This window comes from Jaculus jaculus, chromosome 1 (genome assembly GCF_020740685.1).
Source record: "Jaculus jaculus isolate mJacJac1 chromosome 1, mJacJac1.mat.Y.cur, whole genome shotgun sequence".
NCBI classification, from domain to species: Eukaryota; Metazoa; Chordata; class Mammalia; order Rodentia; family Dipodidae; genus Jaculus; species Jaculus jaculus.
This window is the reverse complement of record NC_059102.1, coordinates 324,422,273-324,440,557: the sequence shown is the minus strand read 5'-3', so window position 1 is coordinate 324,440,557 and position 18,285 is coordinate 324,422,273. Positions and strand designations below refer to the sequence as shown.

Below are 18,285 nucleotides of genomic sequence, written 5' to 3'. Positions count from 1 at the left end.
ATATATAAATGAAGACTACTAAATAAGAAAAATTTCCAATTATGAGTAGGCTTAAAAAAGAGAAATTAATATTTCATTTTAAACTATTTGCTGATTATTATAACATTCTTGTGATTCTCAGACATAGCTCTTTCCTCTCTACATTATTTTATAGTTCTAATCATTACCTTTGTTTTATGTTTCATTTAAAAAAAAAAAACAAAAACAAGGCTGGAGAGATGGCTTAGTGGCTAAGCATTTGCCTGTGAAGGCTAAGGACCTCAGTTTGAGGCCAATTCCCCAGGACCCATGTAAGCCAGATGCACAAGGGGGAGCATGTGTCTGGAGTTCGTTTGCAGTGGCTGGAGGCCCTGGTGCACCCTTTCTTTCTATCTGCCTGTTTCTCTCAAATAAATAAATAAAAATAAAAAACCCCACCATTTTCAATAGTTTTATTCAGTAGGAATTTAATTGCCAAGTTTATATTTCTAACCCTAAATTTTTAAAATTTTTTTTATTGTTTATTTATTTATTTGAGAGCATCAGACAGAGAGAGAAAGAGGCAGACAGACAGAGAGAGAGAATGGGCGCGCCAGGGCCTCCAGCCACTGCAAACGAACTCCAGATGTGTTGCACCCCCTTGTGCATCTGGCTAACGTGGGTCCTGGGTAGTTGAGCCTCAAACCGGAGTCCTTAGGCTTCACAGGCAAGTGCTTAACCGCTAAGCCATCTCTCCAGCCCTCTAACCCTAAATTTATATCAGCTTTTCAAAAGCATAACTGAAACTACCACTTGGCCATCAGAAGTGCAGGAAGGATCACCCTAGTCTACCCCAGAACAAAACACAAGTATCTAACAGGCTCTCTGTGTCATCTTCTTGGAGAACAACTCCTCTTCACTCCCCTACCCCAGAGACTTTGTTGTGTTAACCATCTGTGGGTGGTTTGATTCAGGTGTCTCCCATAAACTTGGGTGTTCTGAATGCTAGATTCCCAGCTGATGGAAATTTGGGAATTAACACCTCCAGGAGGCAGTGTTAAAATTGGGGGTGGACTTATGGGTGTTATGGCCAGTTTCCCCATGCCAGTGTTTGGCACATTCTCTTGCTCCTATGGTCTACCTTATGTGGGCCTGGGGGTGATGTTCACCCACTGTTCATGCCATCATTTCCCCCTGCCATCGTGGAGCTTCCCCTCGAGCCTGGAAGTCAAAATAAACCTTTTTTCCCACAAGCTGCTCTTAGTTTTTGATTTCTACTAGCACTGAGAACCTGACTGCAACAGTAAAGTGGTATCGGGGAGTGGGATTGCTGCTAGACACCTGACTGTGAGGCTTTGGCCTTTTGGAGCTGATTTTCAAGAGGAATGTGGAAGGATTTGAATCCTTAGCCTAAGAGATGCCTTGCAGCTTGATGGACTATTCTGGCCAGAGTTGAAAGACCTGAATGCAGTAAGAACTATGGACTGTGAGGTTTGGTTTATGAGGGTGAGAAAAAGCTTTGCTTGGACTGGGCTAGAAGCAGTTTGTGTGAAAAGCTAGCAGTTGTGCCTGGGTCCTGAGAAGTAGTGCAAGGTTACTTTGCATAGAAATGAACTAGTGTGAGCAAAGGGATATGGCACAGAAAAAAAAAAATCCTTGAGTGAACTGATGCCCATTCAGCTGCAATTGAGAGATTACAATTGAGAGGTTGGGCTAGCTGACCTGCACTGGGGCAACAGGAAGAATGTAGACTCTTCTGAAGGGGCCTGAGTGCTCAAGAAATGTCCTGTTCTTCAAAGTCTGCTTTATTCCCCCCTGGAATAACAAATTGGCGTCCAGTATAAGAAATGCAGGAAAGAGAGGGTCGTTGAGTTTGCAATGCCATCGTGTGTTTTGGAAATGGCCATGGGCAGTGTGAAGCAGGTTTGCTGTATGCCTGCATAGAGACCCCATGGGGCCATGAGGCTGAACCATGGATTGCAGTGGAGACCCAGTGGAGCTGCCAGGACCATGAGATGGCTGCTAAGGAAAGCTGCTGGCCCCATTTAAGTTTCCCAGGACTGTGGGTAGCCTAGCTGGAGGGGCAGAATTGGAATGCAAGAGACTTATTGCTGGTTAGAATTACTGAACTTAGAGATTTGTCACTGGCTAGAGTTGTTGGACTTGAACCTACAAAGTTTGATGTTTGCCCTGGTTGTTTTTTTGTTTATATGTTTGCTTGTTTTGTTTTTCAAGGTAGGGTTGCACTCTAGCCCAGGCTGACCTGGAATTCACTATGAAATCTCAGGGTGGCCTTGGACTCATAGCGATCCTCCTACCTCTGGCTCCCAAGGGCTGGGATTAAAGGCATGTACCACCATGCCCGGCTCCTGCTCCTGCCCTGGTTGTTTTAAATCTTGTATTAGTTGAATATTTCTCTGCTATGCCCAATGTCATCTTTTGCACTGTGAATCTTTATTCTGTGCCCTTATGGGTTTTGGGGGGAGTTTTTGGTATTATGGCTCAGTTAGAAGATCTTGGACTATGGGGATATATAAACACCATGGGGACTTCGAAAGTTGGAATGCATTGTATTTTATATCATGTATGGATATCAATTTATGGGGGCCAGGGATGAATGTGGTGGTTTGATTCAGGTGTCCCCCATAAGCTTAGGTGTTCTGAATGCTAGGTTCCCAGCTGATGGGGATTTGGGAATTAATGCCTCCTGGAGGTGGTGTATTGTTGGGGACGGGCTTATGGGTATTATAGCCAGTTTCCCCTTGCCAGTGCTTGGCACACTCTCCTGTTGTCCAACTTACGTGGGCCAGGAGGTGATGTCCACCCTCTGCTCATGCCATCGTTTTCCCCTGCCATCATGGAGCTTCCCCTGGGGACTGTAAGCCAAAATAAACCTCTTTTTCCCATAAGTTGCTCTTGGGTGATTTCTACCTGCAACGTGAACCGGACTACAACACCTTCCTACTCAGAATTTCAGAAATACTAATTCCTCCTCACCCCATGGCTTTCATTTATAAGTGTGATGAGGTTCTAGAATTTAATTTTTTACAATGTCACACATGATTGTTCACTTTTTCCAAAGCTTTCTTTGTATTCTAATGTAAACATTTCCCATGTATTTTATCCTAAACATAACTGGCAAGAGGTACCTTGCTACTATACCATCTTACAAGCATTACGGTTTGCAAAAACCTTTTTACAAATAGATGAAGTTTACTTTCTTTTTTTTTTTTCCAGTGGTAAAGTAGCAAGCTACTTTTTATTGTTCTTTCTTTTTTTAATTTTTTAATTTTTATTTATTTTATTTTTATTTTTGTTTAATTTTTATTAACATTTTCCATGATTATAAAATATATCCCATGGTAATTCCCTCCCTCCCCACCCCCACACTTTCCCATTTAGAAGTTTACTTTCTTACCTAGTATTCCTGACATTTTATGATATTAATTATTAATTTTGTTTCCTGCTGTTGTACAATCTTCTAATTTGGTAAAAGTAAGTATAGGACAATTTACTAAAGTCAATGTTTTTGGAAAACATCATGAGCATCCTTTGACTAAAATTCTAGGGATTCAACATGTTTCAGATTTTAGGGGTTTTCAAGTTTTAAATTACTTTCAAAGACCTTATCAGTTGAACATTCTTACCTGAAAACCCCAAATGCAAGATGCTATAAATTAAAAAAAAAGAAAAAAGAAAATATCCAAAGTCTGCCTTCTGTTAAGTCTGGATATTTATCTCAACACTAACTTTCTTCCATTGGATCTGAGAACTCTGAAAACAAAGAATTTATGTTTCACTTTTAGGTATCCACAATTAGTCCTCTATATCCACAAGTTTCACATCCACATTCAACTGGGCATTAATCGAAAATATTTAGGAAAAAAACTTGCTTCTTTTTATATATGTACTGACTGTTTCTTGCCATTATCCCCTAAACAGTGTTAAGGGCTATTCATACTGCATTTATAGTATATTATCATAAGTAATCTAGAGATGATTTGAAGAATAAGGTAGGAATTGCTGAGATTATATGCAAGTATTACATCATACCAGATCTGAGCATCTTTGTCTTGTTATCTGATATAGTCATCCATTTTATTTATGTATTTGTACATTGTTTATTTACAAATTTCAGAGACAGAAATAGGCAGATAAAGTGAGAAAAAGAAAGAGGTAGAGGCAGAGAGAGAGAGAGAGAGAGAGAGAGAGAGAGAGCGCGCGCTAATGGTTTGCCAGTGCCTCTAGTCACTGCAAACAAACTCCAGACACATGCACCACATTGTGCAACTGGCTTATGTGGGTACTGGGGAGATGAACTTTGGTCCTTAGGCTAAACAGGCAAGTACCTTAACCACTATGCTATCTCTCCCTCTCCATCCCTATTCATCTGTTTTAAGGAAAAATTTATGAAAGATTCTTTTTATTTTCTGATTTATTCTGAAATTTTTACTTGAAAGTGAAAGGTATAAAGTATTTGGGTTCACATCTACATCTTTCTTCCTGTCAGGGTAGGCTTGTACATACCTGAAAGAGAGGGCACTCAAGAGCCTGAAGCAGGATGATCAAGTTTGAGGCAGCCATGAGGTTCATGACAGGACTTTGTCTCAAAAAATAAAATTGGGATCCAGAGTGAGATTCTAGTAACATTGTGATTAAAAATCTTTCTTTGGGCTGGAGAGATGGCTGAGTGGCTAAGGCAACTGCCTGAGAAGCCTAAGGGACCCACGTTTGACTCTCCAGATCCCACTTAAGCCAGACATGCAAGTGAGGCAGGTGAAAGCTTGTACATGCCCACTAGGTGGTGCAAGCATCTGGAGTTCGACTGCAGTAGCTGATGCCCAGGTTTACTAATTCTCTCTCTAAAAAACTTTTAAAAATCCTTGTTTATTGGCTTCCAGGTAAAATGGCAGCATAGCATCCACACCAAAGCAGCTTAGGGAGGGAAATAAGCAGAACAGCAAAATACAAGCTTCTACCAAAAAGCAAAGGTGTATAAGTTATTATCAACCACAGCAGAGAAGCAGGAGTGACTAAGATCTTCCAGAAAGGAGGAAACCAGCCAGATTCCTGCCAAGGTGACAGCAGACCTGGTTTGTATACCCATGTACCCGTCCACCTGGTCAGTGCAGAGCTGCAGGAGCAGAAACCAGGTGAAGGGATTTTCCATTCATATCAGCTTCTATGCAAAGTCAAGAAACCTGACGAAGACAGCAGGGACCAGCTGAGCAGCTGCTGAAGGAGAACACAAATGGGACCAGCTGAGCAGCTCCAGTATGACACTAGGTATCTTGCAGTCTCCCATCCCCCAACCATCAAAAACCATCACGCCTGCCAGCAGGGCATCCAGCACAGCCAATCAGAACACTAGACACAAAATGCAACATGGAGGGATTGAGGTGGGCACTATGCATTGGTGAGTCTGGAAGCCATCCCCGAAAGTAACAGAGGCTACTTACACAAAGACAGGCACATAGGCCTGCACTGGAAGTGCTAATCTTTTTTTCCGTGGCAGGGTAGGTTATGTGTTACATATTCTTGGCTGGCTTTATTATTCTCAAATAAGCTGTATTTTGGTGTTGACTACTGTTGCCTTTGATGCTCCCTAATTCACAGGGCCTTTGTCTTTTTCTTCTGTCATTCTTGGGGGCAGGGTCTGATTTGGCCCCAGGCTAACCCAGAAGCCATTTTACTCTGTAGTCTCAGGGGTGACATGAACTCATGGCCACCATGCCCAGCTTTGGAAGCCATTTTCAGACCAGAATTCTCAACTTCCCAATTGACAGAATTAAGGGTGTGGGGCAACACACACCCTTAGGAACTTTGGCTTGATTAGATTATGTGTTTTAATCCCCACTACTGCATAAATACTCTGCCAGTTTGGACTGAATGTGTACATTGCTCAGTTGAATTTTAGATTTTGCCAGTGAATTGTTCCACCCAGTATACTAGGACACTTGAACAGCAGCCAAACTCAACACCTAGGGTAATTTCTGCTGCCTTCTTGGAGTATAAGAGCAACACTTGGCACCTTAAACTCCTATCCTGAAGATATATAAAGTTGAATTTACAAGGCTAAGAACATAGCAGATAGTTAGAAAATGCAATAATCAAATTAATTGAAGATGGAAAAATCTCTACATTGTAATACAAGAAACAAACACAAAAAAATCAAGACAATACAATCCCACCCAATGGTATAAATCTATCTGAAATGACCCCAAGTGAGATTGTTTCAGATGAAATGCCTGACAAAGATTTCGGAAAAAAAAAAAAAAAAAAGACTCTACCTGTACTCAAAGAAACCCAAGGAATGATAAGAAAACCAATTCTGGGAGAACACAGGGAAACAACTTAATGAAATAAGGAGGTCAAGCTAGCCTGGTGGCACACACCTTTAATCCCAGCACTCGGGAGGCAGAGGTAGGAGGAGTGCTGTGAGTTTGAGGTCAGCCTTGGACTACATAATGAATTTCAGGCAGATCTCATACAGTCCAACAAAGAGAAAGACAAACTAATAGGAAGGCATGAATGGGAATTTCAAGATATCTGGGGCAATATGAAGAGATCAAACATAAGAATTCAGGGCATAGTAGAAGGAAAAGAATTTCATTCCAATGGCATAGCGGTATTTTCAACAAAATTATAGAAGAAAACTTCCCCCAAGTACGGAAAGTGATGCCAATACAGATACAGGAAGCCTATAGAACACCAAACAGACAAAATCAGGAAAGAACTTATAATTAAACTACCAAACATACAAACCAAAGAAATTATATTGAAAGTAGTTAGAGAGAAAAGTCAAGCTATATACAAAGGCAAGCCCATCAGGCTGACAGATTACTCAACCCAAACTTAAAAAGCCAAAAAGGCTTGGAATGATGTAATCCAAGTTCTGAAAGATAACAACTATCAACCAAGATTACTTTATTCTGCAAAGCTATACATTCAAATAGACTAAAAAATAAGGCCATTCCACAACAAAAGCAGGCAGAATGAATATATGAACACTAAAGCAGCTCTACAGAAAATACATGAAAGGATCCTCCATGCAGAACAGAAAGAAAAGCACACACATAAGGAAACAGGAAAAAATAAACCATACTCAAATAACAGCTAATACAAGACAGGATAGGAAGAAACTAGAAGAACTACAAAACAAGAAAAATGGCAAGAATAATGGGCTGGAGAGATGGCTTAGCAGTTAAGCGCTTGCCTGTGAAGCCTAAGGACCCCGGTTCGAGGCTCGGTTCCCCAGGTCCCACATTAGCCAGATGCACAAGGGGGCGCACGCGTCTGGAGTTCGTTTGCAGTGGCTGGAAGCCCTGGCGCGCCCATTCTCTCTCTCTCCCTCTATCTGTCTTTCTCTCTGTGTCTGTCTCTCTCAAATAAATAAATAAAAATTTAAAAAAATTATTAATTTAAAAAAAAGAAAAATGGCAAGAATAAATGCACACTTTTCAATAATAACTCTTAATATCCATGACCTCAATGCCCCAACCAAAAGACACATGTTTGCAGACTGGATTAAAAAGCAGGATCCTTCTATTTATTGCCTCCAAGAAACCCACCTTTCCATTAAAGATGGACACTATGTTAGGATGAAAGGTGGGAAAATGGTGTTTAAAGCAAGTGTGCCTAGAAAACAAGCAGTTGTTGCTATCCTAATATCGGACAGGGTAGGCTTCAAACCAACATTAAAGAAAGGTCACTTTATACTGATTAAAGGAACACTCCAACAAGAGGACATTACAATCCTAAACATATATGCACCTAACATAGGGACTCCAATTTCATCATGTTAGAATAAAGATCACAGATAACACCAAATACAGTTGTAGTGGGTGACTTCAACACCTCATTCTCATCAATTGACAGGTCATCCTGGCAAAAAATAGAGAAGCATATGGATTAAATAAAGTCATAGAACAAATGGACCTAACATATCTACAGAACATTTCACCCAAATGCTGCAGAATACACGTTCTTTTCAGCAGCACATGGAACAATCTCTAAAATAGATCATAAATTAGGACACAAAGCAAACCTTAACAAATACAGGAAAATTGAAATAATTCCTTGCACTCTATCTGCTCACAATGGGATTAAACTATAATTCAACAGTAAGAAAGGCTACAGAGCATACACAAAATCATGGAAACTAAACAGTCCACTACACTACTAAATGATGAATGTGTCAATGAAGAAATCAAGAAAGAAATCAAAAAATGCATAGACTCAAATGATAATGAGAACACAACATTGCATAACCTTTGAGACACAATGAAGGCAGTCCTAGGAGGAAAATTTATAGCTTTAAGTGCCTATATTAAGAAATTAGAGAGCTGTGCATGGTGGTTCAAGCCTTTAATCCCAGCTCTCGGGAGGCAGACGTAGGAAGATCACCATGAGTTCAAGGACACCCTGAGGCTACGTAGTTAATTCCAGGTCAGCCTGGGCCAGAGTGAGACCCTACCTTGAAAAACAAACAAACAAACAAAAAAATTAAAACAATATATATATAAATGAATAAATAAAAAGGTACCATTACAACAGATACCACAGAAATTCAGAAAAATCATAGGGACATACTTTAAGAACATATGCTCTACTAAATTTGAAAATCTGAAAGTAATGGATGACTTCCTTGATTTACCTAAATCAAGTACATACCTAAATTAAATCAAGATGAGATTAACCACTTCAATAAATGTATAGCAAGTATGCAGGTCCAAGCAGTTATATATGAAAAAAAACAAACAAAACAAAACAAAAACTCCCAACTCAAAGTCCAGGCCCAGATGGATTTACTGGTGAATTTTACCAGACCTTCACAAAAGAACTACCACTAATGATTCTCAAACTTTTCCACAAAATAGAAAAGGAAGGAATTCTATCAAGACTCCTTCTACAAAGCCAGCATCACCCTGTTACCAAAATCAGACAAAGACAAAACAAAAAAAAAAAAAGAAAGAAAGAAAGAAAATTAGCCAGGCATGGTAGTGCATGCCTTTAATCCCAGCACTTGGGAGGCAGAGGTAGGTGGATCACCATGAGTTTGAGGCCACCCTGAGATTACATAGTGAGTTCCAGGTCAGCCTGGACTACAGCGAGACCCTACCTTGAAAAACCAAAAAAAAAAAGAAAGAAAGAAAATTACAGACCAATCTGCCTTATGAACATAGATGGAAAAATTCCCAACAAGATATTGGCAAACAGAATACAAGAATATATGAGAAAGATTATTCCCTCCAATCAAGTCGGCTTTATCCCAGAGATGCAGGGGTGGTCAACATACGCAAATTGACAAATGTAATAAACTATATAAATGGACTGAAGGACAAAAATCACATGATCATCTCAGATTCAGAAAAGGCATTTGACAAATTCCAACATCCCTTAATGATAAATGTCCTAAAGAAACTGGGAATAGATGGAATATATCTCAACATAATAAATGCAATTTATAATAAACTACAGCCTAGAGGGTATAACGTCTGCTGGTGTCTGGCTAAATGTACATATTATGTTCAAACTGCTCAGTAAGCACTTTACTTAATGTTCATACCCATTTATTAATGCTACTCTCACTTTTGGTTAGAAAAAGTTCTCTTTTCAGATGATGGTGATATTGGGATGACTCAGAAGGCACCATGGTGCTGAGAAGAAATGACAGGAGTGCTCAGCACTGAAACATTATCACAGCTTCCAAGGCTCAAAAGGTCTATTGTGGAAGAGGTGTCAAAAAGAATGTAAGAACCAAAAGAAGGGTAGGACTCCTTCAATACACCCTTCCAGACACAAAATGGCCTGGATATCTATGACCTCACAGTGCCTGGTACTACCTACAGAAGACCAGTAGAATAGGAGGAAAAGATGATGACATCAAAATAAAAAAGACTGATTGAGAGAGGGGGAGGGGATATGGTGGAATGTAGAGTTGCTAAGGGAAAAGTGCAGGGGGAAGAAATTACTATGGTTTACTGTCTATAATTATGAAAGTTGTCAATAAAAAAACAAAATTAAGGAGCCAGGCATGGGGGCACACACCTTTAATCCCAGCACTCAGAAGGCAGAGGTAGGAGGATCACCTTGAGTTTGAGGATACCCTGAGACTACATAGTGAATTCCAGGTCAGCCTGAGCTAGAGTGAAACCCTCCCTCGAAAAAAAAAAAAAAAACCGAAATAAGTAAATTTAAAAAAAAATAAAATTAAGGGTTAGAGAGATGGCTTAGTGGTTAAGGTGCCTACATGCCAAGCCAAAGGACTCAGGTTAGATTTCCCAGGACCCACATAGGCCAGATGTACAAACTGGTGCATGTGTCTGGAGTCTGTCTGCACCATGGCCATTCTCTCTCCCTTTCTCCATCTGCTTTTCTGTGTGTCAAATATATAAAAAATTCAATATAAATAAAGTCCCTTCCTTTAAACAGGATCACTTCCCATTGCAGTCAAATCTATTACCCCTTACTGGAAAAGATAAGTGGTCTAAAGTCACAGGCGTTAGCATACTTGCTTCAAAAGGCACTTTTCAGCTCTACCTTTTGATATTATTCAGCTACATTATACAGCTTGGCTAAAGGCTAAAATGATTTCAAAATGTAAACCCGACGATGTGGGTGTAAATTAGGCATTGAAAAATGTGGATGATTTCATTTTGAAACATAAACCTGACAATGTAGATATAAATATAATTGGGTTGTTTGGAACTGAGATAAATTTCAACAATCTGGCTATTAGCTTTTTTTGTTTTATTTATTTTTATTTATTTATTTGAGAGTGACAGATAAAGAGGCAGAAAGAGAGAGAATGGGCATGCAGTAGCTGTTTGCTTTTTGATGCAATGAACAGGTATATATATAACCCCAATGATTATCTCTATATTAAGCTAATATCAAAATACTTGAGTCATTTCAGTAATTTCAGTAGTTTTTGTTTTCTTTTAAATTTCTTTATTTATTTGACAGAGAAAGAGGGAAAGAGAAAGAGAGAGAATGAATGGGCATGCCAGGGCCTCTAGGCATTACAAACAAAAGCCAGAAATGTACACCCCTCCTTGTGCTTCTGGCTAATATGGGTCCTAGGGGACTGAACCTGGGTCCTTTGGCTTTGTAGGCAAATGCCTTAACTGTTAAGCTAACCTTCCAGCCCAATTTCATTTATTTATTTATTTATTTATTTATTTATTTATTTATTTATTTGAGGAAGAAAAAAGGGGTGGGAGGAGAGAGAATGAGCACACCAGGGCCTCTAGCTACTGCAAACAAACTTTAGATGCATGTGCCCCCTTGTGCATCTGGCTAACGTGGGTCCTATGGAATGGAACCTGGGTCCTTTGGTTTTGCAGGCAAATGCCTTAACCGCTAAGCCATCCCTCCAAAATGTGTGTATATGTGTATGTGTATGTATATGTGTGTGTATATATATATATATATATTTTTTTTTTTTGATTTTTCGAGGTAGAGTCTCACTCTAGCCCAGGCTGACCTGGGATTCACTCTGTAGTCTCAGGGTTGCCTTGAACTCACAGCAATCCTACCTCTGCCTCCTGAGTGCTGGGATTAAAGGCATGCACCACCACGCCTGGCTATTTCTTTGTTTTTATGAGAGACGGGGGGGGGGGGGAGGGAGAGAAAATTGGCATGCCATGGCCTCCAGCCACTGCAATCAAATGCCACATGTATGCGCCACCCTGTGCACATATGCAATCTTGCCCTCATGTCACCTTGTGTGTCTGGTTTACATGGGACCTGGAAAGTCAAACGAGTCATCAGGCATTGCAGGCAAGGGCCTTAACCACTAAGCTATCTCTTCATCCTAAAGTTGTTTAAAATACATTTTATTCACCTTTAATTTTATTTAAGGAGGAAGTAAACTGAAAAATCAAACAGACTAGAAAAATGATTGAGGGCTGGAGAGCTGGCTCAGTGGTTAATGGTGCTTAATTGCAAAACCTGATGGCCCAGCGGTCATTTCCCCTGTACCCATCATGTAAAGCCAGATGCACAAAGTGGTGCATGTGTCTGGAATTTGCTTGCAGTGGTAGGAAGCCCTGGTGTGGTACAGTGGTGGTTTGACTGAGGTGTCTCCCATAAACCTAGGTGTTCTGAATGCTAGGTTCCCAGCTCATGGAGATTTAGGAATTAACAGCTCCAGGAGGCAGTGTATCACTGGGGGTGGGCTTATGGGTATTATAGCCAGCTTCCCCTTGCCAGTGTTTGGCACACTCTCCTGCTCCTATGGTCCACCTTATGTGGGCCAGGGGATGATGTCCACCCTCTTCTCATGTTGTCATTTTTCCCTGCCATCATGGAGCTTCCCCTTCGAGCCTGTAAGCCAAAATAAACCTCCTTTTTCCCCACAAGCTGCTCTTGGTTGGGTGAGTTCTACCAGCAATGTGAACCCAACTGCAACAGTAAAGTGGTACCGAGGAGTGGGATTGCTGCTAGACACCTGACTGTGTGGCTTTGGCCTTTTGGAGCTGATTTTCAAAAGGAATGTGGAAGGATTTGAAATCTTGGCCTAAGACATGTCCTATAGTGCTGTAAGTACAGCTTGATGGACTATTCTGGCCAGAGTTGAAAGACCTGAATGCAGTAAGAACTATGGACTGTGAGGTTTACCTTGTGAGAGTGAAAAACAGCTTTGCTAGGACTGGGCTAGAGGCAGTCTGTGTGAAAAGCTTATGCTCATTTCCTGAGAAGTTGTACAGGGGTGCTTTGCGCAGAAATGAACTTGTGTGAGCAGAGGGATATGGCACAGAAAAAAATTAAATCTTTGGGCCTAAACTACTGCCTACTCACCTGCAAATTGTTTGAGAGATTACAACCATTAAGACTCGGCCAACTAACCTGCACTGGGGCAACAGGAAGAATGCAGACTCTTTTGAAGGGGCTGAGTGCTCAAGAAGTGTCCTGTTCTGCAAGTCTACTTTATTCCACAACCCCCCCCCCCAAACAAATTAACAAATTGGCACTCTACTTAGTATTGTAGAGTATAGGAAATGCAGGAAAGAGGGTCATTGAGTTTGCAACATGGTCTTGTGTTCCGGAAATGGCCATGGGCAGTGTGAAGCAGGTTTGCTGGATGCCTACATGGAGACCCAATAGAGCCGTGAGGATGAGCCTTGGATTACAGTGGAGTCCCACTAGAGAGGCTGGGACCACGAAATGGCTGCCAAGAAGAGCTGCCAGCCCCAGATGAAGTTTTCCAGGACTGTGAGTAGTCTAGGACTTGTTGCTGGTTAGAGTTATAAGACTTGGAGACTTGTCATTGACTAGAGTTGTTGGACTTGAAGCTACAGAGTTTGATATTTTCCCTGGTTGTTTAAAATCTTGTATTGGCTGAATGTTTCTTTGCTATGCCCAATACCATCTTTTGTAGTGTAAATGTTTATTCTGTACCATTGTGGGTTTTGGAGGGATTTTTCTTTTTTGGTATTATGGCTCAGTTAAAAGATCATAGACTATGGAGATGTATGAATATCAATGAAATTGATAAAAACTATGGGGGTCTTTTAAAGTTGGAATGAATGCATTGTATTTTACATCATGTATAGATATCAGTTTATGGGGAGCAAGGGGTGGAATGTGGTGGTTTGATTCAGGTATCTTCCATAAACTTAGGTTTTCTGAGTAATAGGTTCCCAGCTGATGGAGATTTGGGAATTAACGCCTCCTGGAGGCAGTATATCGTTGGGAGCAGGCTTATGAGTGTTATAGCCAGTGTTTGCACACTCTCTTGTTCCTGTTGTCCACCTGATGTTGGCCAGGGAGTGATGTCCACCCTCTACTCACACAATCATTTTCCCTGCCATCATGGAGCTTCCCCCTCGAGCCTGTAAGCCAAAATAAACCTCCTTTTTCCCCACAAGCTGCTCTTGGTTGGGTGAGTTCTACCAGCAATGTGAACCCGACTGCAACAGTAAAGTGGTACCAAGGAGTGGGGTTGCTGCTAGACACCTGACTGTGTGGCTTTGGCCTTTTGGAGCTGATTTTCAAGAGGAATGTGGAAGGATTTGAAACCTTGGCCTAAGAGATGCCTTGCAGTGCTGTTTTGGTCAGAGCTGAAAGAATTGAATGCAGTAGTAGGAACTATGGACTGTGAGGTCTGGCTTAAGGTGAAAAAAAAAAAAAAAAAAAGCTTTGTCCAGACTGTGCTAGAAGCAGTTTGTGTGAGAGGTTTGCTGTTATGCCTGTGTCCTTAGTCGTTGTGCAGGGTTGCTTTGCATAGAAACAGACTGGTGTGAGCAGAGGGTTATGTCACAGAAAAATGAAATCTTTGGGTGAAGTGCTGCCCATTCAGCTACAATTGAGAGATGACAACCTTTGAGATTGGGCCAGCTGACCTGCCCTGGGCACTGGGGCAACAGGAAGAATATAGACTCTCTCTCTCTCTCGCTCTTTTTTTTTTTTTTTTTTTTTTTGGTTTTTCGAGGTTGGGTCTCATTCTAGCCCAGGCTGACCTGGAATTCACTATGGAGTCTCAGGGTGGCCTTGAACTCACAGCAATCCTCCTACCTCTGCCTCCCAAGTGCTGGGATTAAAGGCATGCAGCATCATACCTAGTTTAGACTCTCTTTTGAAGGGGCCTGAGTGCTCAAGGAGTACCTTATTCTTCAAAGTCTGCTTTATTCTCCCCCCTGGTTTAACAAATTGGTACCCCTCCTGGTATTATGGAGTATAAGAAATGCAGGAAAGAGACAGTCATTGAATTTACAAACAGTCTTCTGTTTTGGAAATGGCCACAGGCAGTGTGAAGTAGGTTTGCTGGATGCCTGCATGGAAACCCAATGGAGCCGTGAGGATGAACTGTGTATTGCAGTGGAGACCCAGTGGAGATGCCGGGACCATGAGATGGCTGCCGAGGAGAGCTGCTGGTCCTGATGAAGTTTTCCAGGACTGTGAGTAGGCTGGCTGGGGGTGGGGGGGGTGGGGGTGGGAGCAAAATTGAAACTTCAGAGACTTGTTGCTGGTTAGAATTATTGGACTTGGAGACTTGTCACTGACTAGAGTTGTTGGGCTTGGAGCTACGCAGTTTGCTTTCTGCCCTCTTTAAATCTTATATTGGTTGAATATTTCTTTGCTATGTCCAATGCCATCTTTTGCAGTATGAGTGTTTTCTGTGCTATTATGGGTTTTGGGGGGATTTTTCTGGGGTTATTATGGCTCAGTTAAAAGACCTTGAATTATGGGGATGTTTGAACATTATTAGGATTGATAAAAATATGGGGACTTTGAAAGTTGGACTGAATGCATTGTATTTTATATCATGTATAGGTATCACTTTATAGAGGCCAGGGGTGGAATGTGGTGTTTTGATTCAGGTGTCCCTTGTAAACTTAGGTGTTCTGAATGCTAGGCTCTCAGCTGATGGAGATTTGGGAATTAAGTCCTCCTGGAGGCAGTATATTGTTGGGGGTGGGCTTTTAGGTGTTACAGTCAGCGTCTCCTTGCCAGTGTTTGGCACACTCTCTTGCTCCTATGGTCTACCTTATGTTGGCCAGGGGGAGATGTCTATCCTCTGCTCATGCTGTCATTTTCCCTGCCATCATGGAGCTTCCCCTCAAGCCTGTAAGCTAAAAGAAACCTCATTTTTCCCACAAGCTGCTCTTGGTTGGGTGACTTATACCAGCAATGCGAACCTGATTGGCATGCCTATTCATATTGTCGCTCTCTGCTTGTAAATAATAAAAAAAATTTTTTTTAAAGGATAATGCTTAAGCCAAAGTATGACAACAGGACACTGAAATTTCCCACAAATAATTGCTTTATTCAGCTAAAGGAGCTAGTTGTTTTGAATAAAGTTTAAAATAAGTAAACAGTGAAGTGACTTGACTTTATTAAGAAATAAGAAAGCCCTCAATAGAGTCCATTTTCTCTGTGTAACATAAAATATGTAATTTTTTACAAGTATGATACTAATCATTTAGTGAATTAATGATATAATTAATAAATTGGTCATATAATCAAAATTAAGTCCTGAGTGCTTAGGGAATAATTAATAAAACTAAATTGTAGTCATTTAAAGTTTTTAAAATGCCATGCATCAATTGATAATGTAATATGAACAAATGTAACATGTTAAGTTTCTTGATTTTTTTCAAGCATTTGGTTTCTTAATTATATAGACAGCACTCTTGATCTTAGAAAAAAGCATTCATCTATATCAAGTAGATGAGTTTCATCAGTTCTTTAAAGATCAACTCTGATTTAGGATTGTATTTAAAAACTGCTTTTCAAAACGTAGCTTATTTTCCATAACAAACCAATGAGCTGAAGACTATATTGGCCACTTCTTGGAATTTATAGCATCTTGGCTACATGTCCACAATCATTCGCAAAAACATTTAAAAGAGTACTCACCACTGAATTATTTCTGTGATTTGGGCTTCCCAATGTGCAACCGATTCTTTCTTGTCTGCCAGATCTTTCACCTCTTCTTCTAGCTGCTGATTGCGCATGCTTAAGTTCTCATACAAAGTGGTGAGCTAAACGACAGTTTTAAGACCTGTGACTATTAGGATCATGACTTCAAGGAGCTCACACACCTGATGTCATATCTGATAGCTCATAAGCTGCCACTCAAAAAAGTTGTTTGCAGTGGGGAGTGGTGGCGCATGCCTTTAATCCCAGCACTCAGGAGGCAGAGGTAGGAGGATCACCATGAGTTCAAGGCCACCCTAACTACAGAGTTAATTCCAGGTCAGCCTGGACTAGATTGAGACCCTACCTCACAAAAAACAAAAACAAAAGTTGTTTGCTAGCTGGGCATGGTAGTGCACACCTTTAATCCCAGTACTCAGGAGGCAGAGGTGGGAGAATCTCCATGAGTTCAAGGCCACCCTGAGACTACATAGTGAATTTCAGGTCAGCCTGGGTTAGTGAGATACTACCTTAAAACTTCCTCTCCCCCGCAAAAAAGTTGTTTGCTAAACTGAACCACTATTCAGTAAGTGTAGCAAAATGGTTGGATGTATCTCGTAAGTCTATTTTACGTATAGGTTTCTTTACATGCTTATTCTTTAATATTTTAAAATGGAAGCTGTTTTGCTTCAGTTTATGGAAGGTAACACTCCTTTTTATCTGGATTCCTTTTCTTTCCTCCTATTGAGAAATCAGCTTTGTCTTTTACTCTTCTGAGGACTGTCTTCTCAGGCTGCTTTTATAAGTTGATGTTGGCTCCTGCTCTGGGCAGTTCTATGGTTAGTATCTTCTTTAGAGTTTGTGGCATTTTAAAATAGGTGATTGTTGGGCTGGAGAGATGAGTCAGCAGTTAAAGGGTACTTGCTTACAAAGTCTGTCAGCCCAGTTTAGTTCCCCAGTACCCAGATAAAGCCATATTCACCAAGTGGCACATGCTTCTGGAGTTTGTTTGCAGCAGCAAGAGGCCCTGCCATCTCTTTCTTTTACAATACACATAAATAAATAAATAATAAATAAATAAAAATGTTTTTAAGATGTGGCTGCTTTTCGTAGCCTTTGTATAATTTTGGTCCATCAGGTCTTCAAAACTTGCTTCTGTTATACTCTTCTCTCCTTTTGGAAACCAAATTACTTGTATATTAGTTCTTATTGTATCTGCCACAATCTCACATCCTCTTCTGTGTTTTTACATTTTTTTGGTCACTTGTCTCTACTTTAGTATGTTTTGGTGGGGTGTGCTGAGGATCAAACCCAGAGACTCGTGCATGCTAAGCAAAAGCTGTGCCACTTAGCTATGCCTCCACTCCTTAGTTTGTGATTTTAAGTATGGTACCTAGCACTTTCCTTAGCTTCTTCCAATATGCTGTTAAAACTACCTACTGGGGGAAAAGGACTGGGAAGATGGCTCAATGGTTAAAAGTTAAAAGCTTGCTTACAAAGCTTGCTGGCCCAGGTTTAATTCCCCAGTACCCATGTAAAGCCAGATACTGAATCTTCTTTTTACTAGTTAAATCTTTTACATATGGGTTCATCTGTTTGTTTTTTGCATGTATGCATGCATATCTGAATGCATGTTTGTATGCATAAGGGCTCATGTGCGTGCACGTGTGTCAGAGAGACAGGGTTTCTTTCACTTAACCCAGAGCTCACTGCTAGAGTAGCTAGCCAGTAAGCCTTGGGGATTTCCTATCTCCATCTCCCCAGCATTGGAATGACAGGCTTGCACCACCACTCCTGGCTTAAGCTTGAGAGAGCCAGACTCAGATCCTCATGTTTATGTGGCAAGAGTTTTGCTGACTGAGCTACCTCCATCTCCTCTGCCTGATTTTTTATTTTGTTATTGTTCCTGTTTGTTTTTTTTTTTTTTTGTTAATTTTAAATCACCATTCCTTTCAGCAACCC

General features: G+C 40.7%; 1 protein-coding gene across 11 annotated transcripts in view; it reads right to left on the bottom strand.

Moving 5' to 3' along the window:
- Positions 1–18,285, bottom strand: part of Cdc42bpa (CDC42 binding protein kinase alpha) — a 296,605-nt gene that overhangs the window by 85,364 nt on the left and 192,956 nt on the right. For all 11 annotated transcript variants that reach the window (XM_045157818.1, XM_045157767.1, XM_045157782.1 and 8 more), the window contains one exon: positions 16,324–16,448. In XM_045157818.1, the coding sequence (XP_045013753.1) occupies positions 16,324–16,448 (125 nt within the window). The remainder of the gene's footprint in view (positions 1–16,323; positions 16,449–18,285) is intronic.